Below are 27,373 nucleotides of genomic sequence, written 5' to 3'. Positions count from 1 at the left end.
ATCATTTATGACCTTGCTCCTGTGGAAAAATGCATTGTTAGGATTGAACAACTGAATTACAAATGGACTTGTGAAACATGCTTGCTGCTAAAATTGGGAACTGCCTATAAATAGATAGCAATCCAGGACTTTCACTTGGGAACCAACGATCACTAGAGAATCAACAGCTCTCAGGAAATACTTCTGCTTCCCTTTCCCACAACTTACTTTGCACCAAGAGAGAATGTGCTACCAGGGTTGGGTGAGGTTTAAAGAAATGACTTTAACCATAAGCTAATAGAAGATTTTCACAGTTTCCAGTAAAGAGATTAAAGCTAATTCCAAATGTTGGAGCCAAAGTGATAAAAAGAGTGGGAGCTACTCTCTTGGGAGAGAAAAGGCAGCTAGCCCTTCTGCTTCTCTGTAGCTCCAGGAGAGTGAAGAGGCAACCTCCCCTGTCCTCCTTTATTCCTTTCTGTACTCTCCACCAAGAGGCTGATTATGTTAGGCCAAGGCTGTGCTGCCTACTAAAGAATGTGCTAAGTAGCTCTTGGCCAAAAGAACTCAAATTTAAGTGTGATCAGAAACACCTGGTGAAGTGGTAAATAATCCAGACTCTCTCCTGGAATTTGGTTAGCGGGTCTGGGCATGGACCAGGAACTTGTATTTTTAAAGGATGATTCTGGTACAGGTAGTTTGTGTGGCATATTTGAGAAAAAGTCTGGACCTGGAACAGATCTGTCTCTCCTGCTAAGATAAGATGTGTGTGTGTGAACACACGCTTGCCCAACTTTAGTTCTGGGCTCCAGGAAAGCCTCTTGCCCAAGCAAAAGGTTTTGCTCCTACCTAAATCAGAAGAGCTCAATGTCTTTAATTTGGGGCCAGTGCCAAGTTAAGTAACAGCTCCCACTAGTTAGGCCGCAGGCCTTTGAGCCAGAACTTCCTGGGTAGAACCATGGTTCTAACCTTATTGCACATTGGAACTACCTGGGACCTCTAAAAAATACTGATGGCTGGGTCCCACTTCCAGAGAGTCTGATTTCATTGATCTGGGGATCGTCTGAATAGCTAGGATCTATTAAATCTCCTTGAATATTTCTAATGTGAGCCAAAGTTGAGAACTACTGGGGTAGGGAAAATATTTTCATTTCCCTGGAGCCCTGGCTAAAAATAATCTTAATATTCACCCTTTAAAATGGTGGACACCATAGAAGAAATCTTGAGTTTTGCATTTCTGCAAGGTAAAACAAAACAAAACAAAAATCAACAATATACAAGAGCTAATGTCTTAAATAGTCCTTACCTGTAAACATAGTCAGGGATAATAAAAATATTCTTAGTCTGGCTTCTTTTGTCATTTGGCAAGAAAGAGAGGCATGGCATGACAGAACTGAGAACCCTCTAAAGTATTTCAGAGATTAAGTCAACTACAACAATGCTCCTGATGTCAAAAACTTTCTCTAAAGAAATTGAAAGGTGTTCAGCTTTTATGTTTTCTTTCTTGTTTTCCTGAGACCTAGCTGATCAGATTTATCATTGATGTGGGTACAGCATTTCAAGAATATCTATGGCTTGATTCTTTTCCTTTTCTAGAAATAGGTGAATGAATGTAACAGCAAACATATTGAACAAATGGACGACCAAATTCTGATCATTAGAGGAACAATGACTTTATTAAATCTGTGATATTCTGATATGTTCATACAAGTTAAGTGACTAATTTTCTTTAAGCGGTTTTTTTCATAACAATCTGGGGTATTTGGGTTTTGTGAAAATTAAACTATCTCTTGTCACAAATCAGTGCAATTCTTTTTTTTTTAATTTTTAAACATTTTTTTTTTAATCAGTGCAATTCTGTATTTAAGGATGATGACATTGGTCTCAGAGACAGGTTAATGGGACTATGTCTGAGTTATATTGGAGCCCTGCTGAAAAGTTTAAGAAACTGTAAGTAGATATGCAAAAATTAAGAGTTTTAAACTGGGCGTCCTTTCAACAGAGCAATGTATGGATTTTGGGGAGTTTCACATACACTCTGAAACAGTCTGTGTAATTTTGAATGTAATTGTTTCATCCTGTTTTCCTAGGATAAGGTCCATAGCTTCTATCAGATTCTTAAAGAATTTATAACCACAAAATGTTAGAACCCAGGGTTCTATATATTTAAGTAGAGAATCCTCCACTCCAGGCCCATTCAACACAGTGTGTTATTGAGAAGATATAGAAAATGAAAAATAACAATAGTCTACTTTGCTGTTCAACCCTGCTAGTCTCAAGGCCAGAATTACATATGTTTGTGTGATATACCTTGGAAGGAAAGTTATGACCAACCTAGATAGCATATTGAAAAGCAGAGACACTACTTTGCCTGCAAAGGTCCGTCTAGTCAAGGCTATGGTTTTTCCAGTGGTCATGTATGGATGTGAGAGTTGGACTGTGAAGAAAGCTGAGCGCCGAAGAATTGATGCTTTTGAACTGTGGTGTTGGAGAAGACTCTTGAGAGTCCTTTGGACTGCAAGGAGATCCAACCAGTCCATTTTAAAGGAGATCAGCCCTGGGATTTCTTTGGAAGGAATGATGCTAAAGCTGAAACTCCAGTACTTTGGCCACCTCATGTGATGAGTTGACTCACTGGAAAAGACTCTGATGCTGGGAGGGATGGGGGCAGGAGGAGAAGGGGACGACAGAGAATGAGATGGCTGGATGGCATCACCGACTCAACAGATGTGAGTCTAAGTGAACTCCGCGAGTTGGTGATGGACAGGGAGGCCTGGCGTGCTGCGATTCATGGGGTCACAAAGAGTCGGACATGACTGAGCGACTGAACTGAACTGAACTGATGTGATATACCGACAGACATTAGGTCTTAGCTGATACTGATTTGTGATAAATGAACATCAAAGGGAGTGGCAAAGATTCTGACTTTTGCTTATTTTGCTGAAACTCCCACACCGTGGCGGGAAGAGTGGGCAGTTTTGACCAGCCAGGAAAAGTTAATAGTGGCCAAGCCAGAGCCTCTGCTTCCAGTGTACGGAATGGGTACAGTTTTTCTAACTGCCAGGCAGAGACTACATTTAATATTTTCTAGCCGATTCCTGTTCCTGCATCTAGTTAGATAATGTCAGCCTGAGGTGGTCATTGTTAAAGACTGCAAATGCAGTACAGAAGTACCTACTTTTCATCACACCTAACACGGGAAGCTGTATCTTTTCTGAAATGATAAAGAGTAATGACTTCTTAAAAACATTACTTTAAATAGGATGTGATTTAATTTTAAAATGTATTCACTTACAGATATTAATTCTAATTTCTATTTGGGAATTTCTTCTAGGTGGCATTTAGCCTCATCATGGGGAGGGATGTGATTGTTTTTTGTTAAAACAATATTTTAAATAAAATGTATCTAATATTATATAGTATTATGTCTGCAAGACATTTGAGTAGGGAAGGTATATAGCTAAATTTTTCCCTGGGGTGAGAAATCTGATGTGTGAAGTTAAGTTTTATTGATAAGGCTACTTCCAAAATACATGCTCAGTATACAGTTTCTTGGGGATTCAAGGAGTGACAGTTAGCATTGTAGATATTTAGGTATGAAGCTACAACTATCACATTTTTGTAAACATTAGTGTAATTATAATGGTTTCAGCTTTCATGAAAGTTAATGCGCATTTGCCTAAACAGGAAGAAAAGGAAATCTTATTGAAAACTGAGAAAAGTGTTTTTATTAAATTTGACATTGGAGTAAATGCAAGATAATCCATCCCGTGTTAAAACTAAGGAACTATGTGTAAGTGTTTAAAACTGGCACTGCTGCCATTCTTAAGTTTGAGTGACGGAGAACCATAAAAATGGTTTGCATTTGCTTTTGGTTTTCTAATCAGTTGGTTGACCCAAGCCATTTTAAAAGAGACATGGCAATGTTTTGTCCCTCCTTTAGAGAAGAGTCCAGTAATTTAAACGGGAAAGTGACACTACATCTGAGCTACTGGTGGCTTAAGTTCCCGAACAACAACAAAGACAATTAACAATTCCTTTTCTCTAATGCAGGAGAAACAAATCAAATGTAAATATAAGTACTGTTAAATGCTAATAATTTTTCAAAACGTTGTCGTCTTAGAAATGCCAGTAACTGTCCCCAGTATAGATATATGACTGAGGTGGCAGACATAAAAATAAAGCACTTCATCTGTTTGCAAATTAAAAATGCACGTGACTGAGGACTCACAAAAACTGGATATTAATTCTTCTTGAGGAAAACAAGTAAGGTGCTAACCTGGGTGCCATTTATCCCCATATGGAAGAGCGGGCTTTAAAAAATTAGGACAATGACAATTTAAGCCCCATTACACTTATATAGTATTTTCATACCATTACCACTTCAAAATCTTTGATGGTGGGATGTCCAGATAAAATCCCCGCTGAAGTTTTATGTTACACCTGCTGCTGCTGCTGCTAAGTTGCTTCAGTCGTGTCCGACTCCGTGCGACCCCATAGACGGCAGCCCACCAGGCTCCCCATCCCTGGGATTCTCCAGGCAAGAACACTGGAGTGGGCTGCCATTTCCTTCTCCAATGCATGAAAGTGAAAAGTGAAAGTGAAGTCGCTCAGTCGTGTCCGACTCCTAGTGACCCCATGGACTGCAGCCTACCAGGCTCCTCCATCCATGGGATTTTCCAGGCAAGAGTACTGGAGTGGGGTGCCATTGCCTTCTCCGTATGTTACACCTAGTGGAGTGTAAATGATCTTGCAGCTGACAAAGCTTAAGAAGAAACTCTGACTCCTGGATATTTTAAAAAATAATCCATATTGTTTATTTAATCCCAAGTATTTTTTAATTGCTATCATGCTACTTTCCCTAGTCCTGGCTGGTGTTTTTTTCGGAGTTGCTACACTGGTTCTTTCTTTGAAACAACATACGTAATCCAGCAAGGCACATGTCAGCCAGGCTTCAGGTTGAAGCCAGGCCTGGGAAATATTTTCCAAACAATCCCGTCTTCATCCTTTCGGCCTGAGGTGGAACTATTGAGAACTCAATGGGGAAACTGCACTGAGGGGGACGTTGGGTCCTATAAGGGTCCTACTATTCTTGAGATACTGTGCATGGAATAAGTGAGGAGAATTACTACCGCCTTCACATAGCATCTGGAAGTGCTAAAGCCTCTGATGACCAAACCTCTCCATGAGCTTCCTCATGGGAGAGTCCGGCTTCTGCCCACCTTGGGGGCAACTGGGACCTGGTCTTGCTAGTGATAGCCACAAAGGGCCGTGAGGCTCAGCTGATCATCACTGGGTGAAGAAGCGTCAGGATCACTGTAGATCTGCGTCAGGGCTAAACTCAGGATCTCTTTCTTTTCTTTGTAAAACCGTAGTTCTTGTCCTGCTTTCCTGGCTTCCTCCAGCTCCCTCAGGGCCATTCGCAGCTCTTGGGAGAGAATTCCTGGTGACTCCCGCTCCTTCATGATCCAGTCTAGGGCCATGTGGCTGCGCATCTTTTCATCCAGGGAGTACTGGGAATAATAGGAGATGACTTCCTGGGAACCAAGAGACAAGGTCCAGGGCATCAGTGAAGAGCAACAAAAGTACCTGGGCTCATGGCCTGCTGATACTTCGTTTCCTATGCCTCCACCCCCCACCCCAGCACACAAACACCCATGGGGGTTCTACCGACAACCAAACCTCTCTGATGTTCATGAACGGAAGCCCAACCCCAGGACACACCTCTTAAAGGATCAAAATGACTTAAGTTGGTACCCAAAGTAAAGGTCTCCAGGTTGAATCAAAACACTGCCACCAGGAATGACCTAAAATTATTCACAGAACAGAGCTCTAACCTCACTGGAAAATATATGTTCCTTTGAAACTGTATTGTTACAACAATTAGTATGAGCTTTACCTCATTTATTTATAATCCTTCTGCCCAACATTAGCTGCTTTGGCAAGATAGAAGGAAACAACTGCTCAGAAGGATTTGGGCAGAACTGGGTTTGGTCACACCCACTGTAGAAAACAGGAAGCTTTGAGTCAGGACAAGACTTAGACACCAGGAGAGTCAGCTTCCTACCTGCTGTGTTGTTAGCATAACGAAGATGACAGACTAAACAGCTCACAGTCACTATGGGAAGGACCCTAACAATTATGGAAGATAGGTATTATCATCACTGATATCATAATGGTAACTTTATGTGCACTGTCTCTTACTTTCTGCAGACAATGCAAAATTAGTCACTATCTTCCAATTCTCGTGTTTAAAATTCGCCCGTACACTGTAATGTCATGTATAAGTTTGATGAACGCTCTTTAAAAAGACCTTGTGGACTGGATGTGTTGCTTATTTTTATTTTCAAGAACATATGGTATTTATTTATGACCTTAACAAATTAAAAACAATCACGGAAAAGTGTTTGTAACCAACTCGGCATGTTTCAAAGGCTTTTTATGAAATCAAAGGAAAAGAAAAAAATAGCCAAAGCCATTGTCAGCTACTCATTTCTTTTGCATCTTTGACATTTTGAAAGCCAGGCTTTCTAGGCAAAGAACAAAAACTCCTGGGGCAGCAGCGCATGGAAAACTTTTACATCCGCCCTCATCTTGCTGCCTAGTAGAGGCTGTGCTCCTCATACAACTTCCTGTTAGCAAATTCTCAAAAATAAACTACTATCCTCGAAATCTAGTGGGATAAAGGAAGAACAAATCTTCAGTGATAGTAGGGTGAGAACCATTAAGTGCATGGGAGGGGCTTGCCTTTGCCACAAGAAAGGGGGCAGGATGCTTTTCATAGATGGCTAAGAAATAGTGAGGCCCTGTCTCTGAAAAATAAAGAAGGAACTTCCAAACCCCAAAACTGAAGTGACTGGAAAAAAAAAAAAAATTGAAGTTATAGAAAACAAAAACAAAAAATTGAAGTGATGGAAATACCATGTCTCCCACCTTTATAATCAGTTCTGTTACCCACTGGGAACATTTGGTGGGGGTGAGAAGAATCCTCCTGCTATAAATAACTACCTGTTCTCGGTGAGGAGGTTTGGAGGCGGCGCAGACTCACATTTCTTTCTGCTTTGAAGAGTGGGAGGGGGCACACTGCATGGAGTAGATGCCGTATCTGACTTAGGAACGAAATCTGTCTTACTGATCCCTCCATTCTAGCGTTCAGTACAGGTGTCTAAATCTGTCCTATGGCCAGCCGACATTCTTCTTAGTGTGTGTGGTCAGACCCTGATGCAACCAGACTGATATATCTAGATCTAAATCTAGATAGATATATCAGAGAGAGAGATACCACATAGAGATATACCATATATATATATATATATATATATATATATGTATGTATATGTTAGTACACTTATATGTTGCACATATAGTTATGTGCACATAATATTACATATATATGTTAGCATATACATATATACATGTTAGTATACGTATACTTCCCTGGTGGCTCAGACAGTAAAGTATCTGTCTGCAATGAGGGAGATCTGTGTTTGATCCCTGGGTTGGGAAGATCCCCTGGAGAAGGGCATGGCAACCCACTCCAGTATTCTTGCCTGGAGAATCCCCATGGACAGATGAGCCTGGCAGGCTACAGTCCAGAGGGTCTCAAAGAGTCGGACACAATGGAGTGACTAAGCACAGTATATATATATATATATATATATATATATATATATATATATATATCTCCTCTGCTTTTAATAAATAAGGTGCTAAACAGAGAAAAATTCAAATAAAGGAACCTCAGTGGAAGATGCCATACAACACAAACCTGCTTTTTATTGGCAAAATCTCACCTGTCGGGAACATTTTGTTTCACGAAGGGCTTTGAGGCTTCCATTCCAGTGCAATAGTTGGAAAATGGTCATAAGCTCCTATAAAACCCAAATGTTTGTCATTAGTCTCAAAGCAGAAATGTGAAAGAAAGTGCCTCAGTGATTGCTGAAGAGGTCATAACCCTAACTCCAACTATATCAGGCAAATGGAATACACAGTACTGTCAGAACACTTTGAGACTTTTCAAATACCACAGTCGTAGGCTTCCGGAGCGTTTTTCCTTCCCTCCTCTGTTTTATCTATATTTGGCACGAACTATTAAATAATGGACAAATACCTCTCAACAGTGTAAACACATACGCTGTAACAATTTTACACCCAGGAAGCTATATAAATATACCAGCACATCTTCGAATAATGTGTAGGCAAGGCTATTTATTGCATCATGTAAAAAAAACTGCCTGAGACTGGCAATATTTTAAATGTTCATTTTTAAAGGAATGGTTAAATGAAATGGTTACAAAAAGGAATGGTTAAATCCTGAAGTGTAGCATAATATAGCACCCCCAAATATGCAACTTTGGTATATTGATTATTTTGAGCTATAACTACTTAAAAACTGCAAACAGAGGAAGAGGCTTTCTCTGAACTCCCCTTATGTCCCAAAAGACAGATCCTCCAAAAGGAACTTAATTGGTATAGATCCCTTCTCCAGAAGTTTTATCAACCAGGGTATACTGACTCTTATCACAGAAGTAGAAACTGAAGTCCACTCCATGCTCAGCCAAACTTTGTCTCTATCATATCTCCTATCTATTCCTCTAAGGATCAATTCATCTTTCTTAAAGATTATCTCCTTTCTCCTAAGGGGCTTCCCTGGTGGCTCAGCAGTAAAAGATCTGCCTGCCAATGCAGGAGATCTAAGAGACACAGGTTCGACCCCTGGGTGGGGAAGATCCCCTGGAGGAGGAAATGGCTGCCCATTCAAGTATGCTTGCCTGGGGAATCCCACGGGCAGAGCACCAGGTGAAGCCTGATGGGCTATAGTCCGTGGGTTGCAAAGATTCAGACATGACTGAGCAACTGAGCAGGCGCACATGCGCTTTCCTGAGAGGCCCACACCCCCTCTCCCCTCCGTATTAAGATAGAATTTAATCCTGAATTCTAAGCCACCTTGTGGAGGTCCTCATTTTTCCCTGGGTATCTCTCACACATACGTGAGGTGTACTTCTGTTTTTCTCTTCTGAATCTGTCTTTCATTACAGGAGTCTCGGCTAAGAATTCAGAAGGATAAAAAAGAAAATGATTCTTTCTCCCTTACAACATGGTCGTCCTAGTAAATACAAGGCAATCACAAAGGGTGAGAAGGCTCTCTCGTTCTAATGTAGAGTCTCTGTGTGGTGTTGTTAAAAGCAAGGTGTCCAACATGTATACTGAGTGCTACTACTTGATTAAAAAAGAATTAGAAGATGCCTATAAATATTTGCTTGTAAATGCCTAGAAGAGTTCTGACAAGATACAAAAGAATCTGGCAACATGAGTCGCCTCTGGGGAGAAAAATGGAGCGAGACTTTCCTCCGACACTCATTTGTACCTTTTGAGCTTTGAACCAAGTGACAATATGCCATATGAAAATAATTTAAATTTTAAAAAATTCAGGCCAAAAAATAAATATAGAGCATATAATGGACAAACTACAGAAACTGTAAAATACCTCTGAGTTTATAAATTCAGTCAAGAAAATGCCTTAAAATATGACCAATAAGGATGAATTAATATTAAAGCCACCCACAGTTTTCACATTCAACGGCCAGGGCTGAGCACAGCATTTAGCCTTTCTGTCAGCATCATCCTTTCCCTGCATGATACCGAGTGCAAGCTAACATGTATTCAACATACTGAAGAATTTGTTTTTCCAATCTGATTAGGATTAGCAGTCTTCCGTAGGAGTCGGACACGACTGAGCGACTTCACTTTCACTTTTCACTTTCATGCATTGGAGAAAGGAATGGCAACCCACTCCAGTGTTCTTGCCTGGAGAATCCCAGGGTTGGGGGAGCCTGATGGGCTGCCGTCTATGGGGTCACACAGAGTCGGACATGACTGAAGCGACTTAGCAGCAGCATTGAAGTTACCTACATTTTTTTTTTCTTTTTTGATCAGAGAAACATCTACAGTGGATTAGTGGTAGTACAAACCACAGCCACATACCTATTGGAAAATAACAATACAGTTAAGGAACTTCCTGGTGATGAGACAACTTATGAAAGCTTAACATTTGAATAGATGTCTATGCCCATTCAAAAAAAAAAAAAGTGGACTTTTATTGTCTTTATGTCTGCTTGCTCTGGAAAACGTTTTCACTATGAAATCTGGAGACATAAGCTCAGTTTGAGATTACAGTTTCCTTGAAATTATGAGGTAAAATTTAAAGAGATAAGATCATCAGAATAAATATTCTCATGTCTAAATGTCTCATGTCTGAATAGCACTATTCTCATGTTTAAATTGCCCCTAGAATGTAATGCTTTTCTTCTTTTCAGTTTAGGATTTCGTGTATGTATTACTACACGGTAAGCACCACAAGAACACACTTTGTTAGTCGCTCAGTTGTATCTGACTCTTTGTGACCCTATGGACCGTAGCCCACCATTCCTCTGTCCATGGAATTCTCCGGGCAAGAACACAGGAGAGGGTTGCCATTCCCTTCTCCAGGGGATGTTCCTGACCCAGGGATCAAACTCGGGTCTCCCACACTGCAGGCAGATACTGTCTGAGCCATCAGGGAAGCCCAAGAACAGACAGAGACCTTGGTAAGGGCAGAACCATGTGTTTCCATTAATTAGAATCTGACATGGACACCAGCTGAGCCACACACTGACCCCATGTCTGCATGCCCAGGGTCCTGGGTCCAGGGCCCGGGGAACTCACCCTTCTTATGGCTCCTCTCCACTTCTCTCTGCCCCCTTCCAGATTTCCACTCTGTCACAGCACTGTGCTGCTTTGGGAAAGTGAGAATCTTTTGTTCCCAACCAAATCCATAATCTATCTGGCTCCCACCACTGTGCCTTTTACCAAGATAACCCCAGTGGCTGAGGAAGGCAAACTTGTGTTGCCCTCCTTGCTATACCCTCAGGCCTACTCACCGAATGCTTTGCAGACATAAAAAGAAATGGATAGGAACGCTGTTTACGTTCTGATATGAAGCAGTCTCCGTGGTGTTACAGGAGGGACAATATTGACAAATGTTTTATTTTAAGACTCCTCTTAAATTTTGCATTTTATTGTATATGTCTGTTTCCTTAAAGAAGACAACGAATGCCACTCCTCTCCTTTCCTCATCCTGCAATCTTCACATAATGTCGACAACCCAGAAAGAGGTATTGAGTTTATTCTGTGACTTCAGTAACCCTCCTGGCATCGTCCTTGTATCCATGTGGCCCAGTTTGAGAAACAACCTATTGCTAACAGAGCTCTTAATTCCATCCTTTGATAACTGTCCCGCCCTCACAATGTATTTTCCCTCCCATGTCCTCTAAGCTTTCATTCTTATTTTTGTGCCAAGCCCCTCATCCATATAAATTTCTGTTGTGTCACTCAGCAACCCTCCTAACACTGTGGAACTCACAATTCTGTGAACAGAACTGGAAATCTTTCTCATATCCCTTGGCAACCTACCCCTCTCATAAAACTTCCCCACTGAGACTTGGACTGTTTTTGCCTGCAGGAGGAGGATTATCCTCCTCACCTCCTCTGGTTTGTCTAAATTTCTATCCTGTCATCAAGCAGTTCTTTCCTCTGCAGTAACACAACTGCCTCTTCTTCCCTGCAGCTCTTGTTCCTAAATCCCCTAGGAAAGATAACCTTCTTTCTACCTTCTTACTTTGTGTCCTGATCTATAGTGCTTGCCCTCCTCTCTGGAGGAGGATAACAGATCTTACCATCGTTACATGAAGTATACTGAAATATTTCCACATTCTCCCTGTCCCATTTCTTTATTTCCCCTCCCATGACCAAGAATTGATGCTTTTGAACTGTGGTATTGGAGAAGACTCTTGAGAGTCCCTTGGACTGCAAGGAGATCCAACCAATCCATCCTAAGGGAAATCAGTCCTAAATATTCATTGGAAGGACTGATGTTGAAGCTGCAATTCCAATACTTTGGCCACCTAATGCGAAGAGCTGTCTCATTGGAAAAGACCCTGATGCTGGGAAAGATTGAAGGCAGGAGAAGAAGGGGACGACGGAGGATTAGATGGTTTGATGGCATCACCGACTCAATGGACATGGGTTTGAGTAAACTCCAGGAGTTGGTGATGGACAGGGAGGCCTGGCGTGCTGCAGTCCATGAGGTCGCAAAGGGTCGGATACGACTGAGTGACTGAACTGAACTGACCTGAACTGACCAAGTTTGCTATCTTCAGATCTTCCTGAAGCTGTGTGAACCCTGGCTCAACCCCAGGAAATCCTTGCGTGCTTATCATTGATGCCATTGGAAATCCTTGCATTATGAAAGACTGGCAAGGAGAGGGTGGCTGTGGGCTTCTGTGAGGACTCAGTTCCTAGTTTTCCCGTGACTCCTCACTGCCTGGTCTTCTCAGCCTTGTTTTCTACTTGTTGAAGCCCTATCATTTTGAATGAAGTCTGTTTGGTGGGCTTATCTGTCCTGCTTCTTCCTCACTGAAGTCTTTGAGCTGTGTTTGTAACGTAGGCTGACCTAGAAGCCTGGCTCCTCTCCATGGGCTTACAGATAAACAAGAAGCTGGCCTAGAGGTGGGGTTAAGACTAGGGCCAGGTGAGTGAAGCAAGACTTAAGGTGAGTCACATAAGTTCAGGGTCTGTTATTTAAATCCTATCTTTATTTAAAATTTGGATGTTTCATTTGTCATAGATTTTTGCACATTTATTTTGAGTTTTAAATGTATTACATTATAATATTATTTGCCTTGATTACTGAATTTTTGTTGCTCCTTTAAATTTTGTACCCCAGTTGAATGCTTGACTCTTCTTACCCTAGTCTGGGCTGTTCTGGGGATCTTGTGTCAGGGACAAGGGCAGTTTCACGAGCTTGTGATCTGTGCAGTCACACAGGCTTTGAGCTTGGTTTAGTGCTTTACTATCTTTAAATTCATAGCAATTTTTGAACAAAAGGCCTTAAACTTTCATTTTGCACCAGGCCCCATACATTATGTAGCCAGTTCCCTTTACCAAATATTAGTACTCTTGCCTGGAAAATCCCATGGACGGAGGAGCCTGGTGGGCTGCAGTCCATGGGGTCACTAAGAGTCGGACACGACTGAGCGACTTCACTTTCACTTTTCACTTTCATGCATCGGAGAAGGAAATGGCAACCCACTCCAGTGTTCTTGCCTGGAGAATCCCAGGGACGGGGGAGCCTGGTGGGCTGCCGTCTATGGGGTCGCACAGAGTTGGACACGACTGATGCGACTTAGCAGCAGCAGCAGCAGTTGCTCAGTTGTGTCTGACTCTTTGTGACCCCATAGACTGTAGCCCACCAGCCTCCTCTATCCGTGGAATTCTGCAGGCTAGAATACTGGAGTGGGAAGCTATTTCCTTCTCCAGGGGATCTTCCTGACCCAGAGAACGAACCTGGGTCTCCTGCACTGCAGGCAGATTCTTTACTGTCTGAGCCTCAGGGAGCCCCCATAAGTAAATTTGAAATCAAATGGTGAATTGAGTCCTGTGTTTTCTTTCTCTCCAGGAACATTGGAGTTGTAGCTTTTGTTGTACAGCTTTTCTGGTTCATGTTGTCATTAAATTAGATGTCATTAGATTCATTAAATCTAACCCAACAACAACTGGGGTCTGTCCTCACAGAGCTTCCTGGTGTTGCCTCCTACGAGAAACGATGTGTGGCCTCCCAGCTACTTCGCAGGGAGAAAATGAACACTGCTTCTCTCTGGAACTCTGTCTGGGAGACTGGCTTGGTTCTGTGATTCATCAGGAATAAGAAAAACAAACAGTGTAAATGGAGAACTTGAAAAGCAGGTGGGCACCATCTCCCAACCCAAGAGAATGGATTTAAGAGGAAATTTGTTTATGGGATGAGGTTTTAAAAGGCAACCTTGAGAATTTAGCAAAGATGTAAATAAACAGCTCATCTTTGGATTGCATTAGGCTTCAGAATAAATATATTAACCAGCTTCAGTCAAAGTCTGCCTTGAATCTGACCTTGACAAGACCCAGTGGCTAGAGCTGCCACCATCCCACCCCTGCAAACATGAGGCAGTTTCTCTACGGAGAGAGGCAAGGCTACCTTAAGCAGGCACCCCAGCCTCCCGCCCTGAAGTGAAGGTAAGCAGAAGCCGATCAGGTTTCTTCCGAGCTCTGCCTCCTTAAAGGCCCCCCTGGAAAGCCTGAGGGCAGTCAGGAGACACCAGGCTTGTTTTTAGACTGTATAGTCATCCGTAGCTAGATACAAACACACATCTATTACCCACCAGGGGGACTGAATTGCTGTGTTGACTGCAGACAGCCCAGGCCTGTGGTCAATTCCCATTATGAGCAGAAACAAGTTGAAGCATTTAACCCAGGCCACGGAGGAATGTGTAGGAAACCAGCAGGCAAGCTGGGGCTGGAGGAAGGAAGAGGGATGTACTTCATGGCCCTCCCTGTGGGTTGCCAGCATCCCTACTGGGAGGAGGGAGTTTGGATTTTTCCTGCTGTCATGTCTTCCTCTACCTCTGTCTCTCATCCGGCACCCAGCCTCCTTTACAAGAATTTATGAAGCATTTCCACAATATGAGTCAAATTATTATTTCACATTCTTAAATACCTTACTACGCAGACCACACAGAAGACATGCAGCCCATCGTAAGGCAATTAAAAAAAAAAAAGTATTACTAAAAGGTGGTTGAGTACAGCCTTTCATAGTACTTGGACAGAATTTAAAAATTAAAAAAAATTTTTTGCCTTCCTTATATTTGGCAGACTAACCCACTGCATTTAAAAAAAATCATTCTTGATTTTTCTGAAAAGAGTTACTAAATCCCATACAAGCTACCATGTTCTTGGCCAGGCAACACTCATTCTGTAAGGAAAAAAAAAAGTACAATATTCTTTTGTCAGGGAGAGAGGAGAAATTAAAATAAATGATTTCTTTCTTAGGGAATCATTGTGCTAAATGCTTTATAAATGCCACATTGTATAAGTCCCACAAAAAGTCTACACAGTGGACATCATGATTCTTATTTTGTAGATGAGAAAAACTGAGTCTCAGAATGGCTGAGTTCACAGGCGACAAGTGGTAGAACAGGCTTGGCTCTTGGATCTGTATGATTTGTTTTAGTTTGTGTTCCTTCTCTTGTGTCATGCGCCTCCCTTTCATGTTTCCTCTGACTTTAGATTGTTATGGGATATAAAAAATGACTCTTGCCAGTTTCACTCTTGTATTCTATAGCAGGGCTTCCCCCATAGCTCAGTTGGCCAAGAATCTGCCTGCAATGCAGGAGACGCAGGGCCCTGAAGCATTTATTGCTGGGAAGCTACTTTGTCCTCTTCTGGAGACTTTAGGTTAGATAAAGCTGTCAGGGGAGTCCATCCAGTAGCCTCTGGCATTTCAAGTAAAGCAGTCCTTCTTCAGAAATATATATCTATCAGTTGTCATTTTTTACTGAGCATTTGCCATATGCCAGGAACCGTTCTGAACTCCCTATGCAGTCTCGTTTAATCTCCACAATGGCACAGTGAGGTAGCACTGCTATTATTGCTACTATTATTCTTCCTGATTTATGTACAAATGAGGAAACAGATTTAGAGGTGGGCAGCCGAACCCACTCCCCAGCCAGGGCTGAGAACCACTGGCTGCTGCAAGCCGCTGTCTACACCAGAAGGTGAGCTTCAGGGTCTTTTGCAAACCAAGACAAGCAACATCAAAGGTCAGTGAGACCACAACTGCTTAAGGAGAAATCTGGATGACTGAGATCTTCCTAGGAAAGGATGAGAAAAGAGCGATTTTGCTTTAATCAAACAAGAGAGTGGTGAGTGAAATTAATGAATTTTAATGGGCAGGATGGACATATCCACCTGAGAAGTGGCTGTGGCACTGTAATCGGAAAAGAGTTTGAAAGGTACCAAAGATGGTATTTGAAAGCTGGCTTTAGGGTTCAGCTACACCACCACTGTAAATTATACCACGATGAACATTTTTGCCCATAAAACTTTATATTCTGATTGCTTCTTGGAATCTAACCTAAAATAATATAAATCTTGGAGGAAAAGTCTCCTTATTATAACACTGCATATTGATTCTTAGTAGCATTGATGTATATGGATGGTCAACTGTATTCAAATTTAATTTTTTAGAGAGCATACTTTTCATTCTCAACCACTATTGAATTTTTGTCTGTCAAGCCCAGTATAGGATAATAGTCAAAATATGAACTCAGAAATCAGACTGCCTGGGTCTGAAGCCAGGCTGTGCCATTTACTAAGCTGTATGACATACTTCCTTCAGTGATGACATGGGTATAATAAATACTCATACATTTACCGTAAAGGTTAAATTATGGTAAGATTTGTTAAATGCTTAGCACAGTGCCAGACAAGGTGAGCATTCGATGAGTGTAAGCTATTCTTCTTCTTCTTACTACTAATATAATTAATTTACAAATAACAGGTAATATAGTGCCTTAGCTCTGGTATTGCTTGTCAGCATGGAATGAAAACAGCTAGAGCTTGCTAAATTTTTTTATTTACTTAATGATAGGAGATGGCAGATCTTGTTTAACAAAAATACCATAACGGATGGGGAAATTATTTAATATACATTGCAGTCACCTTCATCTATAACTTCTGAAAATTAAGAACCAAACAGTCATGAGCAGTATTTCAAGCTGTTTGATTTGATTTAAAGGGGAGCTTTATACTGAAAAGCTGGTAAAGTCTTAACAGGGTCATAAGATGGTAATGTTCCCTACCTGTTTCTTAGCTCAAGTCTTCTACTTTCTTTGAAGAAGCAAAGATCGTGCCTTGTTGACTTGTTTGTTTTAGCCTACTACAGTGCTGCTAAAAGAGAGTTATAGTGCTGGATTCTAAGACGGTTAAATTAAAATGACCAAAATAAACAGAGAGCTGTTTGTGATAAGACTGGCATTCCCCCAGGCTTCTAGGGGCTGTGTAGCAAAATAAACATGTGGCAGGTACCTGAAACTCTAGCATGGTCTTCCCCATGTTTGACTCCAACATGTAGTGATAGGCTCCGATGCTGGTGCTCGGGTCGTCTGCATCATCCAAAGTGCCCTTGGGAAGGAAGCAGGAAAGGAAAGCGTCACGGATGTTTCTTCCTCTTCTTTGGGGGTCATGAATGAATCCTGTGGCCCCACGGTGAAACTCCTGTGCTTCTAACCCTTCAGGTGTGCACCTTATAACCATGTCCAGCTGATCTGGGATAAAAGCCTTAATCTCACCATCTCTAAGTGAAGAGGATTTTGAAGTTGATTTGAATCTAGCTTTTCATTAGAATGTTAACTGATTATATACTCAAAAAGAATAATGATACTAAAGCAGAAATTCCCACACCTCTATAGGGTTTTTGTTGGTAGTGGCATTAATGCCACCCTAATGAGCGGCCATAAAATTAAAAGGCGCCTACTCCTTGGAAGGAAAGTTATGACCAACCTAGACAGCATATTAAAAAGCAGAGACATCACTTTGTCAACAAAGGTCCATCTAGTCAAGGCTATGGTTTTTCCAGTGGTCATGTATGGATGTGAGAGTTGGACTATAAAGAGGGCTGAGCGCTGAAGAATTGATGCTTTTGAACTGTGGTGTTGGAGAAGACTCTTGAGAGTCCCTTGGACTACAAGGAGATCCAACCAGTCCATCCTAAAGGGGATCAGTCCTGGGTGTTCATTGGAAGGGATGATGTTGAAGCTACAACTCCAATACTTTGGCCACCTGATGTGAAGAGCTGACTCACTGGAAAAGACCCTGAGTCTGGGAAAGATTGAGGGCAGAAGGAGAAGGGGACGACAGAGGATGAGACGGTTGGATGGCATCACCGACTCAATGGACATGGGTTTGGGTGGACTCCGGGAGTTGGTGATGGACAGGGAGGCCTGGCATGCTGTGTGGTTCATGGGGTCACAAAGAGTTGGACATGACTGAGCGACTGAACTGAACTGAACTGAATGAATGGTTGCCCTTTGAGGCTGTTTTCATCCATTATTGAAATCTTGAAATGCTGACTTGCTTCATAGGATTCTAATGATCACCAAGCAAATTATGTAATTAACAGGGAAAAAATTCTCCAGTTGTATGGACCATTCATATTTTACCACTATGATCCTTTTTTTTAAATTTATTTATTTTTTAATTTGAAGGTTCAAGAGAGAGGGGACATACATACACCTATGGCTGATTCACGTTGATGTTTGACCACCGTGATTCTCAATGGGAACTTTTCATAATAGGCTGGTGTTCAACCCGGAGACATGGATTTTGGTTTATATTTTTTCAATTCTGGGCCACTTAATCTTTAAGAAACAAGGTGGGTGGGTGATGGGGAAAAATGAAATTCCCCTTCAATATTTGGTTATGGGGAGTGGCAATAAAAAAGCTAACATGAGCTCTGGAATGGCACTGGGGCCTGCCCTTCAATATCCCATGGCCTTGGATTCCTGGGAAGGTGGGCAATGGCTTTGTGAGACTGAGCAAACAGCTGCCAGCCTCAGATAGCCGCAAATTTATAGCTTTTGAATGCAATAACATTAACACACTACTGCCGAAATATTTATGTTGGCTTTTTAAATATCCCAGAGGAAATCCATCCAGAAGCCTATGAACCATGTATATTCTCCTTCCTTAGAAATTTCCATGAAAAAAAAATGATAAATTACATTTACACTGAGGACCCCTCCCTGCTCCTGAGTAAATTCCACACATATAAATCAGGCATCATTTTCCTAACTTCTCTTCCTCAAAGGCACTTGAAATTTACAGGGTAGAAAAATAAAGGCTTCCTTTCATCCTCAGAGCAGAGACAGACCAGAGCTCCCTGAAGTCTCTCTGCCAGGACAACCACTATCAGTCCCTGCCGCTCTCCCCCTCATCGCTTCTCTGTGTGATAAGAGCATTTATGAGGGGGGAAGGCAGCCAAAAAGGTCACAGCTGGTGTGATAATGTCACCTTCCTTATCAGTAGCTTCTCCAGAATGACAGAACCTTGACTTGCACAGTCAGGTTAAGGGAAGCAGGAGTGAAAATCTCAGGGTTGATCCATGCTAAAGGCGAGGCAGAAGGTAGCTTATCTCTTTGGTAATGCCCTTTGGTTTCTGCACTTTTGGTAATGCCCTTTGGTTTCTGCACTTTAAGGACACATAGGGAGACGCCTGCCCCAGGTGAGCCCCAAGGCTTCCTCCGTGGTAAAAATGGTTTATAGTTTGGAGGTACAAGGATCAGCAGCACCAAATAATTCATGGAGCAAATAATCTACTCCTAGATTGGCGAGAAAATGTCCTGTCTAAATATCTAAGACATAGGTTGGCTCTCAAAGTACTTTGCATTTAATTACATCTATTACAGAAATTTCCCGAGCTCTCGGAATAAAGTAATCGATATTAAGTGTGATAACTCTAACATCTAACAAATATTAGGCATACAGCTTTTCTCATAGCTAAGCAGTTAGTGGGTTTCCCTTGTGGCTCAGCTGGTAAAGAATCTACCTGCAATGTGGGAGACCTGGGTTTGATCCCAGGGTTGGGAAGATTCCCCTGGAGAAGGGAAAGGCTACCCACTCCAGTATTCTGGCCTGGAGAATTCCATGGACTGTATCGTCCATGGGGTTGCCAAGAGTCACACACAACTGAGCGACTTTCACTTCACTTCACTTCAAGCAGTTAGTATTTCCTTAAAAACATAGATTGCAGGACCTCGTGCTGGCTGGGGAATTGGCACTTTTAACAAGCGCTTCAGATAATTTTTATGATTAGTCAAGTTTGGGAAAAACTGAACTTCTTTATGTCTAGGTTAAAGTGGTATTCAACTGCATGCATCCTTAGGCCCTAAAAGAATCAGTGCTCCTCAAACAGCAAATACCCAAATAAACAAATCAAGATGGATAATTCGATCCACTTTGATAGACAGTGTGATTAATTGTGATCCAGGAAGGCTAAAGAATCTTGCTGAGACATGGCTAGGGAGACAGCCCCAATATCATGATTTTCAATCTAAGTGCTCTTTTTGTTGAAAATTAATGATTTAATGGGTTAAAAAAAAAAAAAAAAAAAAAACCTGCACAGTTCTTAAAGAACTTGTACACATTAGCATCTCCCAAGATTCAAAGGCCTCAGTACTCGCAGTATAGCCAGCTCCCCCTTCCCTGGTGGGTACTCACGCTGGTGGAGGCAACTGCTTCCTGCACACTCTCCATAATGAATTCCTTGGTGATCCGGCGAGAGGGCAGCTCGTTGAAGAGGGAGTTGATTAGGGCCACTTTAGCTGCATCCCGTCTGGCCTCAGCTCTACTTAAGCAGCACTTAAGAAGGGAAGGAGAAAAGGAGTCGTTAAAGAATCTGGCATCTCATCATTTCGCCCCAACTCAATGGGTCTCTGGACATTTATTTCTATTTATACATTTACTGTCCGCATCTATTCTTCCACAGCCATTGCTAATCCCCTTGATGATCATGCAGACTTTCTTGCAGCCCCAGAGCCCATGCAAATGTCTTGGTTAGTCTTCAAATGTTTTAGTGTTATTTCACAGTCACTGAATGCCTACTATGTACGAGAGGCTTTCACGCTCTGTTAATAAATAATAACAAAAGTAATAATGGCAACTGTTCTGTGCTCAGTGATTGCACTCATTACCAGGGCCCTCCTCAAATCTTTATTTCAGAGAAAAGAAAGTAAGGAACGAAGGAAAATGGGAGACACGTTTAATACCATAATTAAAAACGTATATTCTGGAGTCAGACTCCTTGGGTTCCGATTCCAACTCTGGAACTTACTAGTTGAAAAACCAGGGACAAACTTGTCTTTCTGTGCCTCAATTTCCTCCTCTCTAAATGGGAATAATAGTGGTCCCTGTGTCGTAGGGTTGAGGATAGGCTCAATTCATTAATATAGAGAAAGCACTGAAAATACTCAGAATGTGGTAACACTCTATGAGAGTACCTCAGGCTTACGTGTTTTTAACTTTCAGGTTAGGACCAAGTGGCTTCTGTGAACGATGGTTTGGGCTTTTGCTCTTTAGTGTTGGATGGCAATCTACAAGCTTTTCAGGTTGCTTCAGGCAGCAACGCCCTTCAAGCTTTGGACCTCTCTTAAGGTTTAGGCCAGCTGCCTCAAACCAGGGCTGTGGAGACTGGGAGAGGTGTCTCTGCAGTTATGGATCTGGCTGGAAATATTTGTACAGGATACGAATTCTGAGTCAGTAGTCTTTCACTAAAGCTTGGGTACCGCCTCTTCCAGGAGACCTTCCCTGAGCACTCCCAGTTGCAGGCTGGGAAGACCAGCATCCATAAGAGGCACACACCACACTGAGGTGTAATTGTCTACTAGCGCTCTGCCGCCCAACCCCAGGCTGTGAGCAACCTAAGGGCCGAGTCTTTGACCTAATCTCTCTCTGTCTTTGCACCTGCAACATAGTTTGTTGAATGAATAATTGAATATAGCCTAGGAAATTGAAAGCACCCATCACTAAAGTGACTGACAAAGTATTTAAGAAGTCCTCTTAAAGAAGAGAATTTAAGATATACACTTATTAATTTTTAAAAGTCCCATTTCAATATACCCTTTGTTGTATTCATAATCCAGTAATAGAAAAATATACTAATATGTGAATTGCAGAGGGGAAAACTGGCCTTTTAGTTAGGCGCTCTGAGAGTACTCGTTTTGCCCGAGTGTAGGATATGTTTATTATTCTTTGGAAAATCAGTTTCCTGTTAAAAAGCAAACAGAGTTTTTGCAAATATTACCTGACATCTGTAAAAGCAGCTCATTTTAATAAGAATTTGCTGTATGAAACATATAATAATGCCGTTGGGGTTTTAGAATTTAGAGAATTAGATTCAGATCTGGGCACTCTTAAGAAACTTTATATAACTTTCTATCTAAATAATAGCAATTTAAACCATCTTTCATAGAGCGAGACCTAGTAAACACGACTTAGATAAAAGAAGCTATCTATTTTAAATAAGACCAGCTAAGTACTAGATCAAAGGCGCCACATACATTTACAACCAAATGGCACTGCTTCTGAGATCAAAGTGCTGCAGGGCTGAGAGAACAGAAAAAGCCTTTACCCAGAAAGCATGGAAAAGGACTCTGAGACTTAACCAGTATCGGGATTTTTAAAGAAGACACATGTCTTTACTTATTTTATTGTTTCAATGTACAGAATCTTTGGTTAAAATGGGGGAGAAAGTGTACCAATTAATAAGTACATAAAATAAAATAAATTCTGAGCCATCAAAGGCTTTCCTTGCTATTGTTCTTTGCATTTCTGAAAGACAAGTACTTCAAAATGTCTATAATGTTAACCAGCCGCTTTCTTTTAAATTTTGGAGCTACAAATCCGAGCCAGTAAAACTGCATATTTTTCTTTAGGGATCTTTTAGTGGGAACTCTCAAACTGAAAGGACCTATGTTTGGACAAGAAATTTGGCCAAAAGCAATCTGCTTGGCAAATCTAAATCAGAGTGTGGATTGTGCTGTAAGCACAGGCACTGTGAGAGTTACCATCAAACAGTGGGAAATGCTGCAAGAAAATAAAATATGGTAAGTGACAGGACGTTTTATTGATGTGTCCAAACTGGTCGTCAAAGACATCATTTGGGGAGTGAATGAAGTATGATGTTATTTCAAAGCAACTTCCTGCTGGAATTGGACTCCCCAGGTTGTATGGTTTATTCTTGCTGTTTGTCAGCCAGACCCCAATCATAAATACAGATTTGTAAACCATGACTTATCCGCTAACATTCTTACTTGTTAACACAGAGAGACAACTTCTGTCCTTTGCACTTTGTGAAAGTGCAGGGCTGGAATATTTAATAGTCAAGGTTTTACTAAAGTCAGCTGTGGATTTCTTCAGCATGTGCAGCCACATGTTTTTCAAGAGGCTAGAAGACCCCACTCAGACATTTATCTTGATGCTTGGATGCCTTTCATTTGCCGGTAGATTATAAACAACTATAATCATTTCAAAGCCTCTCAGCTCTAAAATTAAAGCCAAAAAAAAAAAAAAAAAAAGAGCATCTGTGGCATTGCTCAGGAAACTATTTAAAGGTGGGGGTAGCCAGCCTCTGAGAGAACCCCCAGTGATCTCTGCCTCCTGGTATTCACATACTTGTACAGCCCACTCCCATACTGTATGGGGTTGGTCTGTGTGACCAACAGAATACAGCAGAAGCTATGGTACGTCACATTTGACATTAGGTTATAAAAGGCACTGTGGTCCTTCCGGTCGCACTTGCTTTCTCTCTAGGAAGAGTGAGCTGCTGTGTTGTGAGTAGTCCTACTGAAAGGTACACATGCAAAGAATCTAACTGATTCCTACTGCCAAGAGCCTTCTGAGGGAGATTGGAAGCTGATCCTCCAGACCCCATCAAGCCTTTAGATGTCTGTGGCTCCAGGCTTGACTGCAACCTCTGGGAGACCCTGGGCCAGAACTACCCAACCAAGCGGCTTCCAGATCCCTGATCCTCACAAAGAGTGAGACAATGAGAAGTTTTGTGGCGATCTGTTACCCAGCCACAGATAGCTAACACAGAAGCTTTGCTCCCACCAGGTAATCGGGAACTTCTTCAGCCCACCCTTGAGGTCTGTCTGTCCTAGTTGCTCAGTCGTGTCCGACTCTTTGCAATCCCATGGACTGTAGCCCGCCAGGCTCCTCTGTCCATGGGATTTTCCAGGCAAGAATACTGGAGTGGGTTGCCATTTCCTTGAGGCAGAGCTCACTAATAATAATCCTTGTTGCTGGGTGCTGAGCTAAGCTGTTCCAGGTGGTGCTAGTGGTAAAGAACCCACCTACCAATGCAGGAGACGTAAGAGACGTGGGTTTGATCCTTGGATCCAGAAGATCCCCTGGAGGAAGAAATGGCAACCCACTCCAATATTCTTGCCTAGGAAATCTCATGGACATAGGAGCCTGGCAGGCTATAGTCCACGGGGTCCCAAAGAGTTGGACACGACTGAAGTGACTTGGCATGCACGCACAAGCTGAGTGTTTTATGTCGATTGTCACATTTAGTTATCACCACAATCTTGTAAGGTTTATTTTATTGTGATCCTTACTTTTCCCCTTGAGAAAACAGAGGTTATATAGCCCAAAGTCATACAACTTAAAAAATTATCAAAGCAAGATTAAACCCCCTGTCTGTCAGACTTGAAAGCCCAGATTTTTAACCACAACACTATTCCTGCTTGTCGCAGAAATGGTCACCCACCTTGGAATAGAGAAGAGATATAATTTGGCTAAACTCTCCCAGCATTCCCCAAATCAGTATAGATAGTACTTTGAGTGAGTGAAGTCGCTCTGTAGTGTCCGACTCTTTGTGACCCCATGGACTGTAGCCTACCAGGCTCCTCTGTCCATGGGATTTTCCAAGCAACAGTACTGGAGTGGGTTGCCATTTCCTTCTCCAGGAGATCTTCCCAACCCAGGGATCGAACCCAGGTCTCCCGCATTGTAGGCAGACGCTTTACTATCTGAGCCACCAGGGAAGTCATACTTTAGCCCAAGCTAAATACTTGGTACTCTGTGGATTGTTTTGACATAAGATTCCAAGAATATCTCCTCCCATTCCCACATGATGAACTCAACTCCTTTTAAAAGAAAAGGCCAAGGAAGAAGTAGTGTAGTGTCTCAAGAAATTGTCCTCAGTGATGCAGGCATGTGCTAACAATTATATTAATATCATCTTCTCTCCTATGTCCTTTTGGTTCTTTTCTTCACCTGGACTGTAGGGATAAGGAAAATGGAGAAAGACCAGCTGTGACTAGAACAAGAGATCAACTGTCAGTCCCTGTTAGAATTTTCTTGTGCTGTCTGGAATTGTTCCCTTGGTTAAGAATGGAGCCAAGAGACTTGAGAGTTTTACCACACAAATTTTAAGGGTTTTACCTCAACAACTTTAAGATATATTTGGTAACCCTTCAAGAGCAAAAAGTCATTTAAATTAAACTTCTCCGGCTCCACCGGATGAGAAATTCTCTCAAGACCAGCTCCTTCTGGCTCTTTATTTTATTTTGGATGTGAGATCATTGACAAGCTACTAGGAGCCCACAGGGTATGTTATAAAGACCATTGCTAAGCCTCAGCTAGCAGTCCAAACCAAAAATTCGAAACCTTTAGTTTTCATCGTAAGATCACCTGGGGAACTTGATAACATGTACATTCCCAGTCAGAGTCTCTTCAGATGGACTGCAGTTGGGGTCTGCATTTTAACAAGCTTCCCAAGTGATTCTGAGGCAGGTGGATCCAGGACTATCCTTAGAGGAATGCTGCTCTAGCTTCTGTCCGTTCTGTGTCTCATTTCTAATCAGCAGAGGCGGAACCAGGTTTTGTGTGGGACCTGAAGCTTACACAGTTTGAGGGATTTTGTATGAGAAAAGCAATAAGAAATCACACATTTTAAAAATTGGCCTGTGATTTGAAGTAACCTATGCAGCAGAAGTTTCACTGGCTTCATGGTTGAGAGGGAGAACAGTCTCTGGTCACCACTGTATGTGGGGTTTTCCTCTTCACACCAACTAACTCTCTTGTGCCAGCTGGGTATGCTACAGTTCAGTTCAGTCACTCAGTCATGTCTGACTCTTTGAGACCCCATGAACCGCAGCACGCCAGGCCTCCCTGTCCATCACCAACTCCCGGAGTCCACACAAACTCATGTCCATTGAGTCGGTGATGCCATCCAACCATCTCATCCTCTGTCATCCCCTTCTCTGCCTGCCCTCAATCTTTCCCAGGATCAGGGTCTTTTCCAATGAGTCAGCTCTTCGCATCAGGTGGCCAAAGTATTGGAATTGCAGCTTCAACATCAGTCCTTCCAATGAACACCCAGGACTGATTTCCTTTAGGATGGACTGGTTGGATCTCCTTGTAGTCCAAGGGACTCTCAAGAGTCTTCTCCAACACCACAGTTCAAAAGCGTCAATTCTTCGGTCCAACTCTCACATCCATACATGACCACTGGAAAAACCATAGCCTTGACTAGATGGACCTTTGTTGACAAAGTGATGTCTCTGCTTTAATTTAATATGCTGTCTAGGTTGGGTATGCTACAGTTTAACTCAATTCTGAAACTGTCCACCTGGAGATAGCATCAGATTCCATAGATGGCTCTGTCCTACCAGATGACCCCACTTCAGACGCCAATCACACAAGTCCAGGCTGTGCCCTGTGTTTCTGACCAAACTGCTAAAAATGACAGACTCCTACAACTCCTTCCTCAGCATCCATCATTTGCTAGAACAGTTCAGAGAACTCATAAAAATTAGTTACCTACTAGATTATTGATTTGTTATAAAAGGATACAACTCAGGAACAGTAAGAGAAAGATGCATAGAGCGAGGTGTGTGTGGAAGGACTCTGTGCTTCCACACCTTCTCCCAGCACCACCAACCTAGAAGCTGTCTGAATCCCACCATTTAGGACTTGTATGGAGTCTTCATAACATAAGCGTGATTGACGAAATCTTTGGCCACTGGTGCATAAATCAATCTTTGGCTCCTCTCCCTTATCAGGTCAGAGGTCGGGGCTGAAAATTGTAAACTTCTCATTATATGGCTGATTCTCCTAGCAACCAGGCGCCATCACTATGAGCTTCCCCAAAAGCCACTTCATTAACATAAACTCAGGTGTGGTATAACCCTTTATTTGTTATGAATACTAAAAGATACCTTTATCACTCTTATGACTTAGGAAATCCTAGGGGTGTCAGGGGCTGTTGGGCAGGGGCCAAACCAAATATATATGTCATTATCAATCTCAATATCGCAATAGTATATCCACCTCTGCTAACATGAAACAGCCTAATTTCTCACTAGAGAAATTACTTTTACACAAAAGTTAGGGACAGCAGCATTCAGGTTGAAAAAAAATCATTTATGACTATTCTTCTAAAATTAAGCCTTTAGGAATTATATAGGCTCTTCTAACTTAACTAAAGTCTCAATATTCCTTTTTACTCAGCAGTTCTTATTTCATCATGATAATTTTCCATGTGTCATACTATACAACAGAAAAATTAAACCAAGATTTATTGGTTTAATAAATAAACAGGACAGTCAGTGGGCTGTCCTGAAATAAAATGGTAGTTAGTCCATTTTTTTAGGATGTACAGAAATTTTAAAAATTCATTGAAATAAAATTTTAGCAGTCATGTACATATTATAAACATAGAAATGCCTAATAAGATACTAGTTTTATTGTTAATTATTGATAACAATAAAAATTGAAATTATTATAAGTGCATTACTACTCACAGAAACATTTTCCAGCCAGGATGACACAGTTTATATTCTGAATATTAACTTTCCTAGTATTCCTCATTTTATTAACAGTTTTTCCCATGCTTTGTATTAGAACATGTATTGAGTGACTGTTTCTGGATACTAATATTTTTCTGTCCATACACCCCAACTATAGGGCTTTCAAAAGAAAG

General features: G+C 41.7%; 1 protein-coding gene across 2 annotated transcripts in view; it reads right to left on the bottom strand.

Moving 5' to 3' along the window:
* Positions 1 to 1,633: 1,633 nt before the first annotated feature.
* Positions 1,634 to 27,373, bottom strand: part of LIX1 (limb and CNS expressed 1) — a 55,842-nt gene continuing 30,102 nt past the window's right edge. Inside the window, exons 3-6 of one of the 2 annotated variants that reach the window (XM_027545539.1) lie at positions 20,104 to 20,244; positions 16,915 to 17,010; positions 7,770 to 7,847; positions 1,634 to 5,513 (exon numbers count right to left, since the gene is read on the bottom strand). In XM_027545539.1, coding sequence (XP_027401340.1) covers positions 5,226 to 5,513; positions 7,770 to 7,847; positions 16,915 to 17,010; positions 20,104 to 20,244 — 603 coding nt within the window. In that variant the 3' untranslated portion in view covers positions 1,634 to 5,225. The remainder of the gene's footprint in view (positions 5,514 to 7,769; positions 7,848 to 16,914; positions 17,011 to 20,103; positions 20,245 to 27,373) is intronic. The other variant, XM_027545540.1, reaches the window with a different exon arrangement.

The sequence above is a fragment of the Bos indicus x Bos taurus genome, chromosome 7 (genome assembly GCF_003369695.1).
Source record: "Bos indicus x Bos taurus breed Angus x Brahman F1 hybrid chromosome 7, Bos_hybrid_MaternalHap_v2.0, whole genome shotgun sequence".
NCBI lineage: Eukaryota > Metazoa > Chordata > Mammalia > Artiodactyla > Bovidae > Bos > Bos indicus x Bos taurus.
This window is presented reverse-complemented; position numbering and strand designations above follow the sequence as displayed.